This window comes from Diaporthe amygdali, assembly GCF_026229845.1.
Source record: "Diaporthe amygdali strain CAA958 chromosome Unknown NODE_13_length_1014660_cov_65_381101, whole genome shotgun sequence".
NCBI lineage: Eukaryota > Fungi > Ascomycota > Sordariomycetes > Diaporthales > Diaporthaceae > Diaporthe > Diaporthe amygdali.
The window spans coordinates 197,177-216,093 of NW_026517033.1; the positions used below are offsets into that span (position 1 = coordinate 197,177).

An 18,917-nucleotide genomic window follows, 5' to 3' on the forward strand; every position below is an offset into this window, starting at 1 on the left:
CCAGCCCAGCCCAGCAATATGGGACGGATACACTCGAGTACTAATCAGAAGCAGAAAAGCGCACAGAAGCAGAGGTCGGGCGGACCCAAGTGCCCGAATGTCGCGAGCGCTTCACTCTCTTGCCTCTTTCTCTCTCTTTCTCCCTTCCTGCCTGCGGGCTGCGGGTGGCACATGTGCTGTTGGCGCCGGTGGTATCGGTACTTGGGCGGGCGATCCTGCAGGGACTCCCTGCGCAGATACCTTTTGGCGGTCCAAGATGGGCCCAGATGGGGTACCAAGACACGCAAATCTTGCAGAGCCTGTACCCTGGTCCCAGGCAAGCTCTTGGCCTCTTGATGTCACCCCCAAGGCCCCAAGGCACCAAAAGGCACACCTACACCCCCAGTGACCCCCTCCAGAGCTGTCTGTCTGCCGGGTGGGAGCAGGGATCAGCAAGCGCGGTGTTTCGAGGGCCCATCCGTGCCTTCCGAGAGCCCGATGGGCACGCGAGCTTGTTGTTTGGCCGGTGACTCTGGGCACGACTGGCCACGCTGGGTGAGGGTTGCCTGCCTCTTGACATTTGACAATTCTGACATCCTGATCCCATCATTCAATAGCTGCCTCACCTCACCTCAGCTCTGCATGCGGCAATCAGTAAGCAACACAGCATAACACATCCCAACCCAACCCAGCACATCACATCGACAAGAATTGTTTCATCCGACATCTACAGAACCAGACATTCATTTTCCCAGACTGGCTGTTCCGTTTTCCTCTGCCCACATCAAACAGAGAAATACTTTATCTGCTGCCCTTCCGCCCTGACGTCAAACACTCATTGACTCTGCCAAGCCCTCTAGCACTTCGCTTCCACGCCATACTACCACAGTGGTGACACACTCCATGCTGCCTCCCAGGGCTGGATTAGCTGGATTAGCCGGATCCTCTCTGGACGGGTCCCCGAGTCTGCCGGAAAGTGTCCGACCTGTTATTAGCACCGCTGGTTCTGCTGCTGCTAACCGCTGCTGACAAAAGCAAATCCTTGACCTATAGGCTAAGCAAATCCTCGTTCCTCGTACCCCGTCGTACCGCGTTTAGACTGCCTTCGACTCACGGAGATAATCTTGCTGCAAAAAACCCGCCTAGAAACTCCGAGACCCCGGCAGGATTACTACCACTACCCAACGCACTTGTCAGCAGAGCCGCCCCCGAGGTGGGTGTCGTCGGTCGGGCCACTCCGGGAAAGACACGCATAGGGCGAACAGGCGGGAGGATTGACTTCCTCGTCAGACTGTCATCTCGCTCATTTCCAATCTGTTGGTTCAAGAGATGGGATTCCAACACTCGCATCCTTTTCCCACAATAGGGTGAGCAGCCACAGCTGAAAATAACACACAGTCCCCGGCTTCCCGGCCGTCGCTTTCTCAGAATGTGTCGGAGTCGTACGACGAAGACCTTGCTGTCGATCAGGAAAAGGAAGCAATCACGAACACACGCGGCTGTCGCAACATCATCCCAGCTTTGCGGCGTGCCTCGACCCAGGCCCGCAAACCTAATCCGCGTAGGCCCACGACAAGCTGAAACCCTTCTGGTGACGGCGGACTGGATGGGATCGAAGTTAACTGTGCTCCGAATCCCGGTTCCCTGGCCGCTTCCCAATTCCATTGACTGCCAGGGGACTGCACAAGAACTCCCCAGCGCTTGGTCTTCTCGCCCTGTAGGTGGACCCAATGTACCAGTACATCCGCACACCACTAGCACATCCTGCGGTTTGTGGGTGTCACGACGGTAAAGCTCCACAGGGCCTGGCAATTGGATTTGGTGATCACCTAGCACAATTCGACAACCTAAAATGAATTGGGACGGAACGGCTTACTGTGCTACTGACCATCATAGTCGTTCAATCGCTGGCCTCGTTGAGGTGGCGGCTTTGTTGCCTTTCCTGGCCTGTGTTTAGCTCGCCTTGGAAACAAAGCAGAGACTGAGAGGCTTAGTTGATGGCGCTGGCTCTTGGCCCTGCAGACGTCGAGCTGCCATCATCACCAGTCAAACGATGCCCACATTTTCACACAGCGACAGTGCAGGGTCTCGCGCCCAACCGATCTAACCCCGATCAAGTCGGTCGGATGATTCTTCCCACTGGCTGCGGATCGGTCAACTGCAACGTTCGAGCGGGCTCCTCCACTCGGTGTCGGGATGTCAGTGACACACCCCGGTCGCGAATTCGTTAACGTATTCGCCTCTGCAGCAGGACTGCAGTGCGCCAGCTGCAGCGAATCGAATCGTATCCTACCGACGTTGTACGGTATGTGTCACGTCTTGGCTGCAGTGTTAGATACCGCCTGCGATCAATCAGTCGGGGGTGGGCGAGCAAGGCGGTGTTGGACACCGGCCTGCCAGCCAAGACAGCAAGCTAAGTAGATCTCTATGTGCCGGATCGCACGGCAAAATGACCAATACGGTAAATACGCTGAATACGCTCCCTGCGAAGCAGACATGGCCATGCACAATTTGTTTGCTGGGGAAATATTTGTGCTCATGAACGCGAGTGGTAAAGGCCATCAGTTCATCCTACTGCGTGAAAGTTCGATCTCGATCTCGCCAGGCCAGTCAGACGAGATGCTCCACAGTAGCGCCAGGAAATGCAGCTTGAAAAGATTCTCTGGCAGGCGGGTCGTGACAACAGACCGACTTACCGGCCAGCTCGGTACCGAGTCCGAGGCGCGAAGGTTTTCTGAGAACCCTCAGTCTACATGTCTGCATGTGCAAGCTCTTGAATTAAGACAACAATTTAAAATTGGCCATATTTTTTTTCTCTCAACCCATAAAACATCATATCAACTCGGGATGCCCATGCCAAACCACGCGGTCGGCTTCATTCCAGCCCCACAACTTCTGATCCTCGCGTGCTGGCATCCTATGAGTGGACATCGAACTCTTAGCCTGGAAACCCATTACCAGTAGCCTCAATTACTCTTAAGCCATGAGCTCGAACGGGCTGCAACTCTGCTGCATGCAGCCGGAGCAAGATGCGTTGGAACGACTCAATGTGGTCGTCGAGTCAAACCCCCACATCTAGAGATGCACCTAGGGATGCAGTCACAGATACTACACCTCAGACACGCGACCAAGATTGGCTGGCTGACTTGGATGACTGACTGACTGGCTTGCTCGCGCAAGCGGCAGGCCGGTAGGTCCGGACTTCAGTTCTGCAGCGATCACCGAGTGCCACGCCGGGATCACATGTGTACTGCATTCGCCCGCTGCAGGTCATTAGATTATAGCGTAGATCAACAAGAGCTTAGCAGCAACTGGAGCCAGGAACGAAAATTGAGTCAATACCGCGCCCAGAAACATAACCTTATTGCGCGATGGGGCCCTCTCGCGGCTCGGATTCGTCGGACAACCGGCGCGAAAAAGCTCTCCTTCGATCCCCTTCCCTCCCCTTTGCCTCCTGCCGGAAGTTTTCCACTTCGGCCCCGGCCCTACACACCTGCCCGCGGCGCTTGGGGGGGACCACGCGGTTACCGACACGCACGCACAGAGAGAGAGAGACGTTCACAGATGAAAGGCCGACGAACCGAAGGGAAAATTAGCATGCCCCCCCAGATTTGCTCACTGACCTCCTCAGAAAACCTCAAGTATAATAAGTACGTCATTAATTGTGGGCTACCGAGAGCCCTGAGCGCTGGCGGGTCTCGGTGAGCTTCCCTCTCTCGCAAGGCTCGCGGTTGCGCGCAAGGAGGGCAAGCGGCAGGGCGGGAACGAGGTGCCCAACTCGACGGGCGGGCTTGCCGTCGTTCCCGGGGCCGGGCTGTCCGGTCAGGCTCAGCTTCTTGGGCGGCGGGTTTGGGTTTCCTCTTCCCCCCTGGGGAACGGGCATCCTGATCCCCCGGGGGCGTGTCTTTGATGACTGGTGGGCCCCTCCGCAGCCCTGGTTATTGGCGTGGGTAATGCGACCCAGGTATATGGGCTCCTGGTAAGTGCTGGGGTTGGGTGGATGGATGACTTTGGTTTTGGCATGTGGACATCGATTTCGAGCTGCGAGGCCCTGACTTCAACCCAATCAGAATGACAGGACGATTGATGGGGCTTGTTGTTGCGCGACCGTTCTTGTGTCTTGAGCTGTGCTCGAGCTGGATTTTGTCCAACCTGAGCTCGTCGTAGATTTGATCCGGCCGTTTGAGAGAGGGAAAATCCTGGACAGGAGGGCCTATTGTTCGAGTGGCCGATGAGAAAGTGAAAGCGGCTGAATAGTCGGACTCAACTTCTTGTGAACGCCATACCTGAGGACATATTTCAATGCGGTATGACCTGTATGATGAACACAAGCTTATCCACTTGCGTATGGTATTGACCCCATCATGGTGAAATACAACTGAGTTATGTGATGCGAAGAAGACGGAAGGTTCTGGCCCAAACTTACATGGTGGCCTCCAGCGTTGCCTTTCTGAGAACCGACGTGGGCGACGATCTTGGACAGCTTCTCGCTGCTGCACCAACTAGCTGCAGCCGGTTGCCCAAATGATTGATTCCTGATGGACGCCCAATGTCTCTAGTAGCTCCCTTGGCTGTTGCATAACTCCTTTCCCCTAGTTCGAAGAAGTTCACGCGACGGTCTGTCCCTGTCTACCCAGATATATACCAAAAGAAATGCATCATATAGGCTGGATACATTCGGATATCATGAAGTGATTTCACATCTCTTGAAAACGCTGGAGCTCTCCCTCTTGCTCACTCTCTGCTGCTGCTCCGTCGCCTCGCGCCTGCTTCTACCTGCCCACCCAACTCCTATTCCGCCTCCTCATCTCCTAGGTGGCGTCCATAATCCTTTAGATGTCTCGACAACCTTGTTCACCTCCATACCCGGCCTCAAACTCACCGGCACCTGACTGGCCGACAGAGGCGGTGCTTCACCCATTGTAACGTCCCCATCGGGCTGCGTAGCATAGCCCGAGTCGTTGTTCCGACTGCTATTCATGCTCACACCGCTATCCTCCTTCTTCGCACCGCCGGCCGCGCTCGGGCTGGCCTGGCCCCTCGTGGGCTCCTGGCTCTTGGCGCCGTCCATGAGGCCGGCGGCGACCTGCCCCTCGCGCAGCTTGTTGATGGCCCTGACGGTGTCGATGGCGGCGTGCAGGGTGCGGCGGGCGTTGAAGTTCTTCTTGACGGTGGGCAGCAGGTTGGCGCCCTTGTCGGAGCCGTCGCCGGTCATGTAGCCGACAACGAAGGGGTGCTGCAGGGCCTCGTGGGCGGTCATGCGGCGGGCCGGGTCGATGGTCAGGCAGCGGCGGATGAAGTCCTTGGCGCCGTCCGACACCCCGCGCCAGTAGTCGACGGGCGTGAAGCTGTAGTCGGCGTTGAGGATGGCCTGCATCTCCTCGAAGTCGCTGTCGCGGTCGAAGGGCGTGTAGCCGCACAGCAGGAAGTAGGTGATGACGCCCAGCGCCCACAGGTCCACCGGCTTGCCGTGGCCCGACTTCTTGAAGATCTCGGGCGCCATGTAGCCCGGCGTGCCGCACGTCGTCGTCAGCACGTGGAACTGCTCCTCGTCCATGACGCGGCTGAGCCCAAAGTCCGCGATCAGCAGGTCCGCGTTGTCCTCGGGCGTGCGGAACAGCAGGTTCTCGGGCTTGAGGTCGCGGTGCACGATCCCGTGGTCGTGCAGGTACGCCACCGCCGACAGCGTCGCGCGCACCAGGTCCGCCGCGTCCGCCTCGTAGTACGACCCCTTGCGGCAGATGCGGTCGAACAGCTCGCCGCCCAGCGCCAGGTCTGTCACCAGGTAGAGGTTGTTCATCGTCTCGAAGTAGTCGACCAGGGTGAGAATGTTCTGGTGGCCCATCGAGACCTTCTTCAGCACGGCGATTTCATTGCGGACCTGGCGGTGGACGTATTAGCATCTCGTGCGGACGCGAAGCGGGCGTGCGGAGAGAAGGAGGAGTAGGAGCTTTTGGTAAAGGCTCTTGCGCACCATGTGTTCCCTCCCTGACATCAATCTTTTGTTGATGACCTTTGCGGCATAGTACCGCCCTGTGTCGATGTGCACGCATTCTTTGACCACTGAGTATGACCCTGCACCTAATGTCTTGCCGACCTTGTATCTGCATGGTTGGACTTGAGGTTGTTGCCCGCCATTGGCGCCGGCTTGTTGGACCGCTGCCGCCATTGTGTGCGTGTGTGTTCGCGCGGGCGTGTGTGTGAATGTATCCTTCTATCCGGATTGTCGGTCTGTCGGTGTGAGTCTCGAGGGGATAGGAAGAGACCGGTCTGGGTCGTGCCCCGCAGTCGAGGTCGTCGTCAGGCGATGGGCGAGGCAGCGGATTGTCGCCTGGGATGGGTGCAGCGATGACAAATGTTTACAGTTCGCTTCTGTTGGTGTTTTGTCAATACCACGCCTCTGTCATCGAGTTGTCGTCGTTGTCGTCGTCTATATCTCCTGAGACGGAGAGATTGCGCAGTCTCAGGGTCCTGCAGAAACAAGTGGCCAGGCCCAGGAGGATGTGGGTCAGCGTCTCCGTATTATTTTATCCCGGGAGAAGGCGATCGAGTTGGGCTGGGATGGCCTGGGCTTGGCTGGGCTGGCTGTTGGTTACACGAAGAAAAATGCTCGATTCCCCTCAGATCTGGATGAACCAGATTCATATGTCCGCAGCGGATCACGGGAAGCCTGATCTTCGAGAGTGAGCAATGCCCAAAGGGGACTCGCGCTGGTCCTGTTGTGTCTGGTTATGCTTTGTTGTACTGTGCTGTGTTCCCAATTGCAGCTGTGATCGCCATCAGCTGCAGCGCCGGTCTCTATCTGTAGGACTGCTTGCCCCTCACCACCGAGAACCAATCAACGAGAAACTGCAACTCCTGCTCGGCTGGGTTGCGATCGAAGGAATCAGCCAGTTCGGCTTGATCGTGTCCAATGACAATGTCCCAGCCCTTTCGTCCGTAACAAAGGCCCTTCTAAGACTGTGTTCTTATTAAAGTTGCTAGTGTCTCCTATCTCGACGTGAACAAAACCGCCACAAGGTTCATTCGTCCGAGAAGCTCTGTGAACTGTCAAAGCTCGACCCCTGGATCCTATCGAGAGCTACCATTCTAGCGTCTTAGTCCGAACTACCAACCATCTCATCCGTTGGGGCAGCTCGACCGATCTATTCGATAACTGAAGCCATTTCCTACTCGGAGCCTCCTCCCTTTCTGGACTGCTTCTTCGAGCTCTGAAATTTCTTCGCCTTCAGCCTAGATTCCCGGGATGACTTTTCCCTGGTTGGCGTTCAGCAGTCTGTGATGGTTCCTGGAACGAGAAGGAAAATGGCTTAACCTACAATGCCTTGTGCTTCTGTGTTTTCTCAGCGCTTGTGTCGCCGGGCACAGCGTCACTGTACATCCTGTGCAGCTCTTCTAGCAACTTGGCCCGATTCTCCTCGGCATTTGCGTTCCTGTCACGCTTCGTCTGCGCCTGAAAAGAGATGCAGTCCTTTCCCTTGACGTAGTTCTTGCAGGAACGCAGCAGAGGACGCATGAGCTTCGGCACGACCTGGCTCAGCTCTGACACGGGCCAGGTGGTGATTGCCTTGGTCTCAGTCCTGGGACGTGTACGGCATGTCAGTGGATCAGGGACTGGACTGACTGTCTGGAGTTGAGGAACCAATGGGTTGAGACAGACTTGTTCACATGTTGTCCTCCAGGACCACTTGACCTGGCAAAGGTTGTGCTGCCCCTCGGTAGAGCATCCTCATTGAAGGCCTGCCGCCATCTTCTGGCTTCTGCTAGATCCTCAGGATCGAACGCGGCATCAAAAGCCTGGTATCTGGCGAATCTCTTCCACGGTGCCACTTGGATGACTGAGGGAAAGTGGCGAGGCTGCGCGATGAGACCGGGAAGCCTCACCACGGATCTTGTCATGATCATGGAGTCATTGTACAAAGGCCGAATGACGGCCATCCGCGTTGCTGAGTTTGAGAGCGGAAGTCAAAATCAGATCACCGCAGACGGTACACATGCATGCACTGCACTGCACTGTACTCATTCTGTCCAAAGAGAGATGGATCAACAGAAAGATGCGTATTGCTCAGGCTTAGTCAGTCATGCGGTACAAAGCTTGGTCTACAAGCGGAGAAGAAAATGGCGAGGAAAAGGGAAAAAAAAGGATAATCCCTTTCAGACTAGCTTGACAAAGAGCTCAGCCTTTTTCCACTCGTGACGTTTTCAACCCGTTGAACTTGTTGCTAATTCACCACCATCGTCCTCCGTTCGCATCGTGCGACCTGCGGTCGGCCGCCCAATCTGACTGGTTCCAGAGATTGCGAGCAATTACCAAGCCAGATGAGCAAACTTTTTCCAGTTTCTTTCCTTGACCTGCAGGTGAAAGTGACGGTTTAGGCACCAAAGTTGAACAAGGTGCCCGCCTACCGCCCGCCGGGCTCGCCCTCAAGCTTTCAAGGTTCCCCTCCCCCACTTTAGCGCAAACTCAAACTCTACTAGACTACGCGGAGAGAGCACAAGCGCGCAGTATCTGTTTCCCCGTCCACAGCTTCCGAAGGATCTTCTGACGGACCCTCGCTTCAACTTCCAACTTCAATGAACACCAACCGTCTCTCCAAACCTACCACCACCAAGTCCCATTACAATGAACCTCTCTACACTCTGCGCCCTGTAACTGCTTTCTGAGACCCCTTGACGCCCTTCCCATCGACCTGACCCAGCCGCGCCGCGCGCTCCCTTGATGACAGACAACGAGAGCCCCAAGCTCGAGGCTGTTGCCAACCTCAGCCCCGTCTCGCCGCGCCCTCTTCATAACACATACACTCTCCCACAGGTTCTCCCAGAGCTCCAGGATCAGGCCGAAGATCCAGACGTAGTCCCCCTCGAGCCGGACACCTTCCGCACGGCCGCAGCAGCCATGGCCCCAAACCCTGACCCTCCCGTGAACGCCCTTGACAACAATGTTGCCGAGGGATCCTCCTCCGACTCGACTGGCAACGACGCCCAGTCGCAGGACGTTAGCATCGCCGACGACGACAGCTTCGAATACGACGAAGACGGGAATGGTCAAGAGCAGGAGAACCCACAGCAGGAAGGGACAGCAGTCGGCCCTGAGCCGGAGATCGATGACTATGCGAGAACCTTTGATTCTCCCAAGGAACAGGCCGATGTCGCAGATGAGGAAGGAGAGGCTCAACAACCACAACATGAAGATGTAACAAAGACGCCAGAATCCATGAACATTTCCGAGCAGCTTGCAGGTGTACCAGAGCAGTCTGCCGCCCAAATTGTCTCTGCTGATGCCACCGCCCTCGGCGCGCCCGCCCAAGGCTCCCAACCAACCCACACCGCATACCCGGCCCAAGACGCCCTCGTCCCTCCAGAGAGCGATCAGCAGCCTACCCCAGCCTTCCAAGACGCGCTCCCACATGCCTCCGCCAGCGCTTCTCCCAGCCTACCCCAGCAGTCGGTGTCATCTCCCGATCCGGACAAGGTAGACCCCGATAAGCTAGACACGGCTGTCCCCAGCAATGAGCAGCCCGACGTCCAGCCCGAGGACGTCGACATGAACATGGGAGGTGATTCCGATGCCACTGCCATTGATATTCAGAAACTTGTCGATGAGATAACTGCCAAAGCCGAGGCCGAGGCTGAGGCTGAGGCTTCGTCCGAGCAGCCACCTGCTAAGCCATCCGCATCCCTTCAGACCCCGTCATCTTCTTCTATGGATGTAGACCTGCCTTCTCTTCCTCCCAAGCCTGCCCTGACCCAAGAGCAGTCCCAGCAAACATACTCCCCAGCCACTTACCACCATGCTTCTGTGCCCAATGCCCCTCCTTATTCATCTGCACCCACTGGTCTTCCCTCTCAACCTGCATTCAGCGCCGCCAACGGTACGCCAGGCGCCCACATGTCGCAGCCACCCACTTACAATCCCACTCCCTCCTTTGCCTCCTACCCAAATGCTTATCCACCCGGCACCGCACCACCTTCACAAGCCCCTGCAAACAATGGAGCTGGTCTGCAGCAGACATATGACGAGTTCCTGGCAGACGAGCGGAAGCACATGTCTGAGGCCAAATGGGAACGATTTCCTGATGGGTCCCGAATCTTCATTGGTAAGTGATTCAAGCCGATCGATGCCGCTCTAGAAGCCTGGGTCCTAACAAAACACACAGGCAATCTGTCGCAGGAAAGAGTCTCCAAGCGCGATGTTTTTGAGTTGTTTCACCATTACGGACGTTTGGCCCAGATTTCTCTCAAGTCCGCATACGGCTTCGTCCAGTATCATACGAATACTGATGCCCAGGCTGCAATGAGTGCTCTGCAGGGAGCCGAAGTCAAGGGTCGCAAGATTAGTATGCCATTTTGCCCCGTGCTTGGGATGAGTCCCCACTAACAACATTTAGATCTTGAGGTCTCCAAGACTCAAAAGTCCAAGAAGGATCGTGATCATTCTCCCGAGCGCAAGAATCGTGACCGAGGCGGCAAAGGTGCCGACCGGTACGACGGACGGGACAGTCGTCGTTCTCGAGGTGGGGACGACTATCGCCCTGGCCGTTCACCATCTCCCCCAAGGCGTGGTGATCATCGTGGGAGGCAGGACTCTTACAACCGTGAACGTGGTGGCGGGCACCATGACTCGTTCAACCGCAAACGATCACGTTCTCCAGAGGCATTCGGAAGACACGGACACGAATCATATAGGCGTCGGAGCCCGAGTCCTTATGGGCGTTCCCGCCAAGGAAGTGACAACCTTGACATACCTCGCCGCTACGGAAATGACGTTCCCGACGTTCAAATCCTTCTGATGCAAGATGTCCACAAGGACTTTGTCGAGTGGGTGCAGAGGGCGTTCATGGATGCACGTCTCCGGGTGACCGCCATGTTCTTGAACCCTCGGTTTCCTCGCGATGCCGTTATCCAGCGGCAGGTTCTCGAAGGCGTCCATGCTGTTGTCGAGCTGGACATGCGCGCTCAGACAACGGCCAAAATCCCACTCCAAGTGTTTGATCGCTCTGCCGGCAACAACGTTCGTTTCGACCAGTACCAGGAGCTAGACCCACCAATTGCTGCCCAGCTGGTTCTGCGTACGAAGGGCTCCGTTGCCTCGCAGCCAACCTACCCACCGCAAGCCAGCTACCCACCCCAACCTTATGCGACGCCGGCACCGTACGGTGCTTATCAGCAGCCCGCAGCACCGGCCCAGCAGTATCCCGCGGCCGCGCCAGACCTAACGAGCATCATGAGCCAGCTTAGTCAGATGGGCAATGTCGACAGCGCGACCCTGCAGACAATCCTCGCTTCACTCCAACAGCCTCCTCAGCCTCACACACCCTCTCCGGCCATGCATCCCGCTCACTCCATGGGTGCTCAAGCTGCGCCCAACGCAGGAGTCGATCTCAACGCGCTGATCAATAACCTCGCTGCAGCGTCCGCTAATAATGCGCCGTCTGCTGGGGCGGCTTCCGGCATGCCTGGGTATCCCGCTCCTGCCTACCAACAGGCTCCCCGTGGACCGGCTATGCCTCCTGCTGCAGGATCGTCGGACCCGGCCCGTGACGTTCAGAACATAATGGACACGCTTGCTAGGATCAGGCAATGAACGGCCTAAGCCTGAACGCAAAGCGCACTATGATGACGAAGATGACAAGGCTGTTTGCTATTGTTCTACACTGAGCATGGTGTTTAGAAATGATTTGATAAGAACTGCCCCATGAGGCAGACTTTTGCTTTTGCGAAGACTCGTTGGACCAACGGGTTCAAGTTGCACAGAAAGGAGTCAGTTTCAAGGTGATCAGAGACCCTGAGAATAGGGCAGTTAGAACAGGCGAGAGGTACGGGTGCGTGTGATAGATAATCAAAACCTTGTACATTTCACTTTTATGCCGTGGCCTATAATCTCTGTCCCCCGTGTGAGTGGAGAGACATAGCTATATATATACAATAATGCTGGAACAACCCAAATTTATTTGTACACAGACATGCCCCGGGGCAAGCTTTCGAGCCGCTAGTGGCACTTGCTCGCCCAACCTGCCTACCATTTGACCTTGCCTGTCAGTGCTTCAAGCTCTTGCCTTTCCAAGGGCCACTTTTGCGCCGCCAGCAACGACACCATGAGCGCCTCTCTCTCGGCCACTGCCTCAGGGCTCCAAAGGCTGTCGCCCTCGCCGGCTTCCTGCTGGCCAGGAGAGTCCGGCTCCGCCAAGGCCATCCACCGCCCCAGCGACTTCCGCAACTCCGCGGCCGACCTGTCGAGCACAGGCAGGCCGCGGTCCTCACAAGCCAGCGCGACCTCTTCGTCCTCGAGCGCGGCGACACCGCCCGCCTGGGAAAGGAGGTGGTTGTCCCGGTCGAGGAACGTAACGCGGCCGCGCACCCTGCGCGAGGCAAGCAAGGCGACGAGCGAGTCCGGGGCGCGGAGGCGGTCCCAGATCGGCGACACGAGGCCCAGCGAGCGGGCGACGTGGGCCGTGACCGCGGCGCGGGACAGGGGCGCGCCAGAGTCATGTTCCTGCTGTAACCTCGCGAGCGACGCCTCCCGCCGCGCCTCGGCCGCCCGCCGTAGCTGCTCGACCTGCCGCGGGATGCGGCACGTCAGCGGCACGACGCCCGGCAGCGCCAGCACGACCAGCGGCGTGAACTCGCCGCATATGACAAACATGACCGCAAAAAGCGCTAATATGTGTTAATCACCTGCTACGGATCCCAAAGTGATACATTCTAGAACATTCCAAAGCACAAAGATCAAGGAACTGTAGCAGGAGAAGAATAGTACTTACGGAGCCGCCGGACGTCGTGGCGCCACCGCCGCTTGAGCAGCTCGGTCGACCGCGTCGTCGCGGCGGGGCGCAGCGTCGGCGGCGAGGCGGTGGTGCCCGGGGCGGGCGTGTCGGGCGGGATGCCCGAGGCGGAGCGCAGCGACCAGACGAGCCGCGTGTTGATGTAGATCTGCTTGAAGCCTGTCTTGTAGAAGGCCAGGTAGGCCTTGCCTGTCAGGAAGAGGTGGCGGAACCTGCTGGCGGCTGGGTCGCGCGCGGGGAGGGCCAGTGGGGGAGGGCGCGTCGAGGCTGGCGGGTTGGCTGCTGTTGGGGAGGTGGTCTGTGTCGGCTGGAGGGGGTCGCGGTCAGGATGCTGCGCTGTCTTGTCTGCTGTGAAGGCCATGTTGGCCTTTTTGGGCTTCCGGCGGGTGCATGGCGTGGATGAGAAGGGGCGCGGCGCGCATGGTGGTTGATGTGGGCGAGGTTGGGCTCGCTGGCTCGCAGTTGCGTGCAGCTGACAATAGCCGGGTCGCAGTGGCAGTGGGAATGGGGAGGAGCGTAGTGAGGTGCGCAGAATGCGCAATTGGGTAGTTGAGGTCATCTCATCGCTAGGCTGTGAGGTGAGGGTATTCAAGAAATGGTTGTGAAGGTTCTCAAAGATTCACAAAAAATGCGACTGTAAGACGGATGGAAATTTTGGCCAGCGGCATGGAATTCATGTGTAGCATTACGTCAATCACATTTTGGGGCTGCCGGATCTTAGATCGGGAGGGTCTAGGCCATGCAAGACCCCTGAAATCTGACCAGAACCCCTGTTCATCATTTTCCTAGGGTTCTATTCCCTATGAAATAGTATCCGTCTCTGTTCCTCCGCCGTTTTCCTAGCATTCATCCTCGATCCAATGTCGAATGCACTCACAATTTGGACAGTGACTTCGAAAGAACCCTGCGAGAGTCTCAGCTTCCAATCCCACGACACGACTCAGGCCTGGCTAGTTCAAATACGCTGTGCATTCAATCTCAACATCGGTGTTGAAAGGGAGCTGTTTGACAGCGACACAAGTCCGGGCCTGCAGTAGAGCTTTTCTTAGTGCAACGCTCTCTATGTTCGTAGTGGGTCAACTTACAGGCTTCGGTTCAAATGAGAAGAACTCATCATATGCCTCGTTCATTGTGGCGAAGTCGTCCATTGTGGTGATGAAGATGTTGACCTTGAGCACGTTTCTCTTGCTGCTTCCGGATGCTTCAAGGACAGCCTCGAGGTTGCTCAGAGCTTGCCTCTGCGATAATTGTCAGCTTACGTCCTGTATTGTCTTTCTGACGGTACGAGCTTAAGCTCGGATATCCGCTTCGCGGCCACAGTATCTCTGTGATGAATAAGTCAAATAGAAAGGGGAATAATAGGATAATCCGCCATAGGATAAGCAACTGTGGAACAACCTCTTATAGGATAACCTCCCTTGGGGTAACCTCCCTGGGATGAATTCCCTTGGAATAACCTTTCTTGGGATAGTCTCCCTTGGGATAACCTCTTTTACAGGACTTTGATATTGAATAGCCTTTCAAACGGGGACGTAAATAAATCATAGGGGTTTCCGCAGTGACATTTTCGCATTTTCTTTGAGTGTGGCGTTGTTGTTGCAATAGCTTATGTGAAGGGTAGACATACCGTCCTGTCCTTGACAGTCCCCTCCACCGCGATAGACGTCGCCGGGTGGAGGCCAATGTTGCCGGAGCAGTAGACTAGGCCATTGTACTTGATGGCCTGGGAGAATTGAGGGAGCGGCTTGGGGGCCTTGTCTGTCAGGACGCTCTCGATCTTGCTCATCTTGACAGTGGGTTCAGAGACAAATGCTTGAATGAGTGTTGAGGTGAAAGAGTCTACGAGGTTATCGATGTTGCAGAAACGTCCTTGCACAGCACACGGTCAATTTCAAATGCTGAAGAAAAAGGCAGAGGATTGTCTATCACGCCCTTCGCCGTTGCGATACTGGATTGCTGACTGGGCAGAGACAGGCGGCGGCTAGGAGCGGGCCACGATCCGATGTCGTGCCGGAGTAGCTTTTATGAACCAATCAATTGGATAAGCCGGCAAGGGGCTTCGCTGTCAAAGAGTGAAAGCGGGGATTTATTCTTCAACGTCCTGTGTTCTTATCTTTTCATCATGACACCACATCCCTGAGCCTCCTTCCATTTCAGCATCACACCAAATTGAGTAAAGAAATATCCATGAGCCTCGACACTGACTACAAATACATAAGAGCAGTGCGATTGCGAACAGCACGCACTCACTACTAACCATGGCGACACGTCGCCCCCGCCACCACCACTGACGAGGTGGAGGATATCTTGTGGAAAAACAAACAAATGAAATGAGCTCCAGACTCCCCACAACCTGCAAATGCTCGGACCCCAACGCCAAACGGGAGCCCAGTCCTCGACAGGTCAACCTGGGATGAGATGAGATGAACCAGCAGGGATCAGCCCCGACGGCCCACGCGAATGTTCCAGCGCTCGGTCCGATCCGAGGCTAAGCCCAGCAACTCCACAATGAGACCCAGCCAGTCGGGACCAAGCACATGATGGCCTGTCGGCCGCGGCGAGGATGACTGTCATCAAAGTTAAGCCTTTGGCATTGACATCAAGGGGGGTTGGACCTCACCAACGAGTAACCGACCGACCGCTCGCCCCCCAACCTCGGAACTTCGTGACAATCAATAGGTCCCGTCACGGTACGCATCGAACTGTGCACCTATGCCGCGAAGATCGTTCTCCACAGGCGGCTTCGATGTTATAATGGCTCTAGCTGAACGGTCGTGCTGGACCGTGGAGTCGACGGCAGCTTGCTTCTTGTGGACTTTGTGGCTTTCGGTGATAACGGAGTACTCGAGACTGGGCTGCTGCGTCCTAGCGTCTGTCGATGTGGCATCGGTCCTGCTATGGGCTTTTGTGTCAGTTCAACCGAAAAGACTCCAAAAGATTTTGCGAACGCTACTTGGATCATCCCATCAATTGTCTTGTTTTCGAATAAAGAGAAGGGCGAGGCACATCGACTGTTCGACAGCCAGTGCCAGTGCCGGTATCTGTGGAAACACAGATGATATATGATGAAAACCGAAGCGCAGAGCTCTTGTTCTTTGTCGGAGAATATTTCAGGAAGGATAACTTAGCACAAATCTTACCAATACATGGCAATGCGTGCTGTCATAGGGGGGGGGGCGAAGATTTGCAGCTAAGAGATGGCAGCTCGACGCTGGTTCCTAGCACAGCCCGGTGCACCGAGGATGAGAGCACGACAGGTTGGAGGATGACGAGAAAACTATCCGGGAACGACAATATGGAAAATCGGACGTGCCTTGATGCAGCCGAACCAGCGTTAGCTTGGGTCGACATAGTTGCAGAGAGGTGGAAATGCCCAGACTGGACGGGTGGACGGGTGGACGGGCAGCGGCTGGAAGGGGTAGAGGGAGAAGGCGTTTATAAGCATGTAAAAGGAGAAGGAACCAGATGACGAGAACATGAAATTCCACAGCAGAGTGTCTTTGTGCCAAAGGTCCACAAACAAGTTGGCTCCATCTTGTCGGCGGGGAGAGGGCCTTTTTGAGATCGAACGTTGGTTACGAAGACAGGTGGTGCGACTGAGTAGCCGTTGGGAGGACCGAACCACGTAGTAGTGCCAAACCGACCGCTCCATAGAATGAAGGTAGGAAGATGCTCCAGATCGACATCCAGACCGATCTCCCACCCATACCCCGGCGGCGTGTCGAGGCAGAAATACCTGGGCAGCATCCCTGCTCGCAATTTGATACTAGAGGGAGGGAGGGTGGGCCATCATCCGCCGTCATCCGCACTCCTATTCACTCCCACACCCGTCCATCCTAAAGCAGGGGTGAGCGTGGGCGGGCTGCCGAGGGGGCCACTGCTGGCTGCTGACCTCTGATCCACCGCTGCAATTCCTGTACCCCAATAGCCTGTTCTGATTTCCATCGACAACTGTTTATTTTTTCATCCCTCCCTCCTTTCCGTTCCACACGCATGCCGCAGACTCAGCCTCGATTGAGCGCGTCAGAACCATCACTTGCATCCAGCATTCTCATCCAGCCATACCCTCGCGGAAAATCGCGGGGAAAATGTTGCCCTTAATTGAAACGTGTCGGGCACGGTACTACTGACTGACATGGCGCCCCTTGTGGAAAGCGTATACAGTGATTGGATCCCGAATGCTGGGCTTAAGGGACGAGGCCCACAGGGAGGCCTGTTTGCGGCATCAATCATCGTGTGTAGCTGGTCGCTACTCTCTCAATAAGCTTCCGCGGCCTCTGAATAGGAGACCAGGAGGTTCATTAATGCGGCACGAGAAAATATTAGAGAAAACAGGGACGAAGAATTTCCCGGTCGCAAATGGCGGGATGAGGCTCCAAACCTTGGTAGACCGCCCCCGGGGTGGTAGAATGACTCGGTATCAATGTACCATAGTTGTTGACAGGGTACAAGGGATAAATGGCCTGCTCCTGAGACGTCCAGGGATCACTAGATAGGGCCTGCAAGTTGGGAGCACGGCCAAAGAGATGGCGGTCGAGCTAGGCCAAAGAGAGAGCGGTCGAGCTAAGAGGGGGGTCGGCAAGCGGCACTAGGGGAAAGGAGGATCCCTGGCGGTCGAGACAGCTCTTCTGCCTTGCAGGGTCCGGGACATTTGTCTCTTGACGGACTGGCATTGACAGGACTGGATCAGGGTCGATGGGGCAACTCTTGAAGGGCAACTCACGATCAAGGTTGGGGGATGAGGGTGTCCCAGAAAGACGGAGCGTGTAGGATCGGAGGGCCGGAGGATGCTACTGCAACACTTGCAGGCTTACACTGAACTGCAGGACACTAGTTTGGGCAACGTCTCATCACACCGTGGGTCTTTTCCCTCCCACGGCATCCCCAGACTGCCTTCTTGAGCGCAGACGCGGCTTTCACCTGCATTACGGCTCGGCTTCCTCGCTGTGGGGAACCACTGTGCAGTCACCAGTGCTTGAACGGATCCGCCCCGTCGAGTAATCTGCCTAGCTGCTAGCCGGATTCTTCCCTGGCTCCTAACCACTGGCTGTCTCGTTTACTATAAGCTTCTATAAGCTTCGTGAAGGGGGTGGGGAGGGGGGTGCGCGCATTAAGCAATGCATGGTGGCGCGACCCCCCCGGCGCTGATCACCTACTGCCTAAACGAAACGCGATTTGGCGCTACCGGTAAGGAACCGATCGACCAGCTGCACAAAATAGGTAAGAATTGTCACGTACGTATCCATTCCAGTGTTATAATTTTGAATGGAGCAAGTATGTTCGGTCGTTGCGTCGGTTCGGCGTGAGGAGCGCGCGACGAATGCCCCTGAGAGTGAGTGCCCACAACACACAGACGCGCACGCCCGCGGTATCCAATGACTGTCTTGGCTGCTGCATGAAATACCACCAGCAAGTGCTTCCAGCCAGGCTGTCATGAGAGGAACAAGGTCGCGATCTGACAGGGTGGTAGTCTCAGTCCAGCGGGCCAGCCGAAGCATGACGAGTAGAATGGCTGCCTCAGACCGTATATCCAGCTCTCGGAAACGCTCCCGGGGCCATGGCAGCAAGAAAATCTGGAGAATTCCTCATGCAGGGTGTTAGGGGTTAGGCATAATGCTGGGCCACGCTAGTCGTCCAGATATCACGGGCATGGTCGGCGTCCAAGCTGCAGCTGCCTCATTTGCATGTTGTGTCCGCCATGGAAGTGTGGGACGTGCCGTCGATTCGACCTCGACAGGCCGGCGCCAGCAGCCTGTGACCCCCGACATTGTGCCGCCTTTCCGGACAGCTGCAAGGCACGTGCGGCGTCGGTCTGCATCTGCTTTGGGACTCCATTCCACGAAGGATCCCTCGTTCAAGCTGCAGATCTTCGTTGATGACTCGCAAACATTTGGTATGGGACGCCGATATCTTGGCGCTCTCCCTATGATGCAGCTAGCTGTGACCGTTGTCCACACCCAATGAGCAGGGGTCATTGCCGGGGGAGGCTGGGTACTAACCGCATCAGTCGCCCTCCTTCTTGCATCAACAGCCGTCCTGGGGGGCGGGCGGCCCCCGGCTCACAAGCCACAAATCTGTACATCATCCCTGAGGGAACGGAGCCTCGTCGGCCCAACTGTGGCTTGTGAGTCGAATTGAGTGGGGATGGTTTCCGGC

The 18,917-nt window shown here is 56.3% G+C and overlaps 5 protein-coding genes across 5 annotated transcripts; 1 reads left to right on the forward strand and 4 right to left on the reverse strand.

Annotated features, from left to right (window-relative positions):
* Positions 1 to 3,637: 3,637 nt before the first annotated feature.
* J7T55_003685 (uncharacterized protein) lies at positions 3,638 to 6,148 on the reverse strand (the record flags this gene model as incomplete). Its single annotated transcript, XM_053143020.1, has 5 exons — positions 3,638 to 3,965; positions 4,042 to 4,178; positions 4,406 to 4,485; positions 4,846 to 5,860; positions 5,954 to 6,148. 5 exons carry the CDS (start codon positions 6,146 to 6,148, stop codon positions 3,638 to 3,640), a joined length of 1,755 nt encoding a protein of 584 aa, XP_052993933.1.
* Positions 6,149 to 7,148: 1,000 nt separating this feature from the next.
* Positions 7,149 to 7,917, reverse strand: J7T55_003686 (peptidyl-trna hydrolase domain-containing protein; the record flags this gene model as incomplete). The annotated part of the gene is made up of 3 exons (XM_053143022.1): positions 7,149 to 7,236; positions 7,299 to 7,559; positions 7,640 to 7,917. 3 exons carry the CDS (start codon positions 7,915 to 7,917, stop codon positions 7,149 to 7,151), a joined length of 627 nt encoding a protein of 208 aa, XP_052993934.1.
* Positions 7,918 to 8,698: 781 nt separating this feature from the next.
* J7T55_003687 (RNA recognition domain-containing protein) lies at positions 8,699 to 11,563 on the forward strand (the record flags this gene model as incomplete). Its single annotated transcript, XM_053143023.1, has 3 exons — positions 8,699 to 10,076; positions 10,137 to 10,316; positions 10,368 to 11,563. 3 exons carry the CDS (start codon positions 8,699 to 8,701, stop codon positions 11,561 to 11,563), a joined length of 2,754 nt encoding a protein of 917 aa, XP_052993935.1.
* A 432-nt stretch (positions 11,564 to 11,995) lies between these two features.
* Positions 11,996 to 14,547, reverse strand: J7T55_003688 (endoribonuclease l-psp; the record flags this gene model as incomplete). The annotated part of the gene is made up of 5 exons (XM_053143024.1): positions 11,996 to 12,636; positions 12,741 to 13,332; positions 13,639 to 13,665; positions 13,847 to 13,999; positions 14,389 to 14,547. The coding sequence occupies 5 exons, from the start codon at positions 14,545 to 14,547 to the stop codon at positions 11,996 to 11,998; spliced, it is 1,572 nt and encodes a 523-aa protein (XP_052993936.1).
* Positions 14,548 to 15,433: 886 nt separating this feature from the next.
* Positions 15,434 to 15,909, reverse strand: J7T55_003689 (uncharacterized protein; the record flags this gene model as incomplete). The annotated part of the gene is made up of 2 exons (XM_053143025.1): positions 15,434 to 15,653; positions 15,902 to 15,909. The coding sequence occupies 2 exons, from the start codon at positions 15,907 to 15,909 to the stop codon at positions 15,434 to 15,436; spliced, it is 228 nt and encodes a 75-aa protein (XP_052993937.1).
* Between the last annotated feature and the right edge of the window lie 3,008 nt (positions 15,910 to 18,917).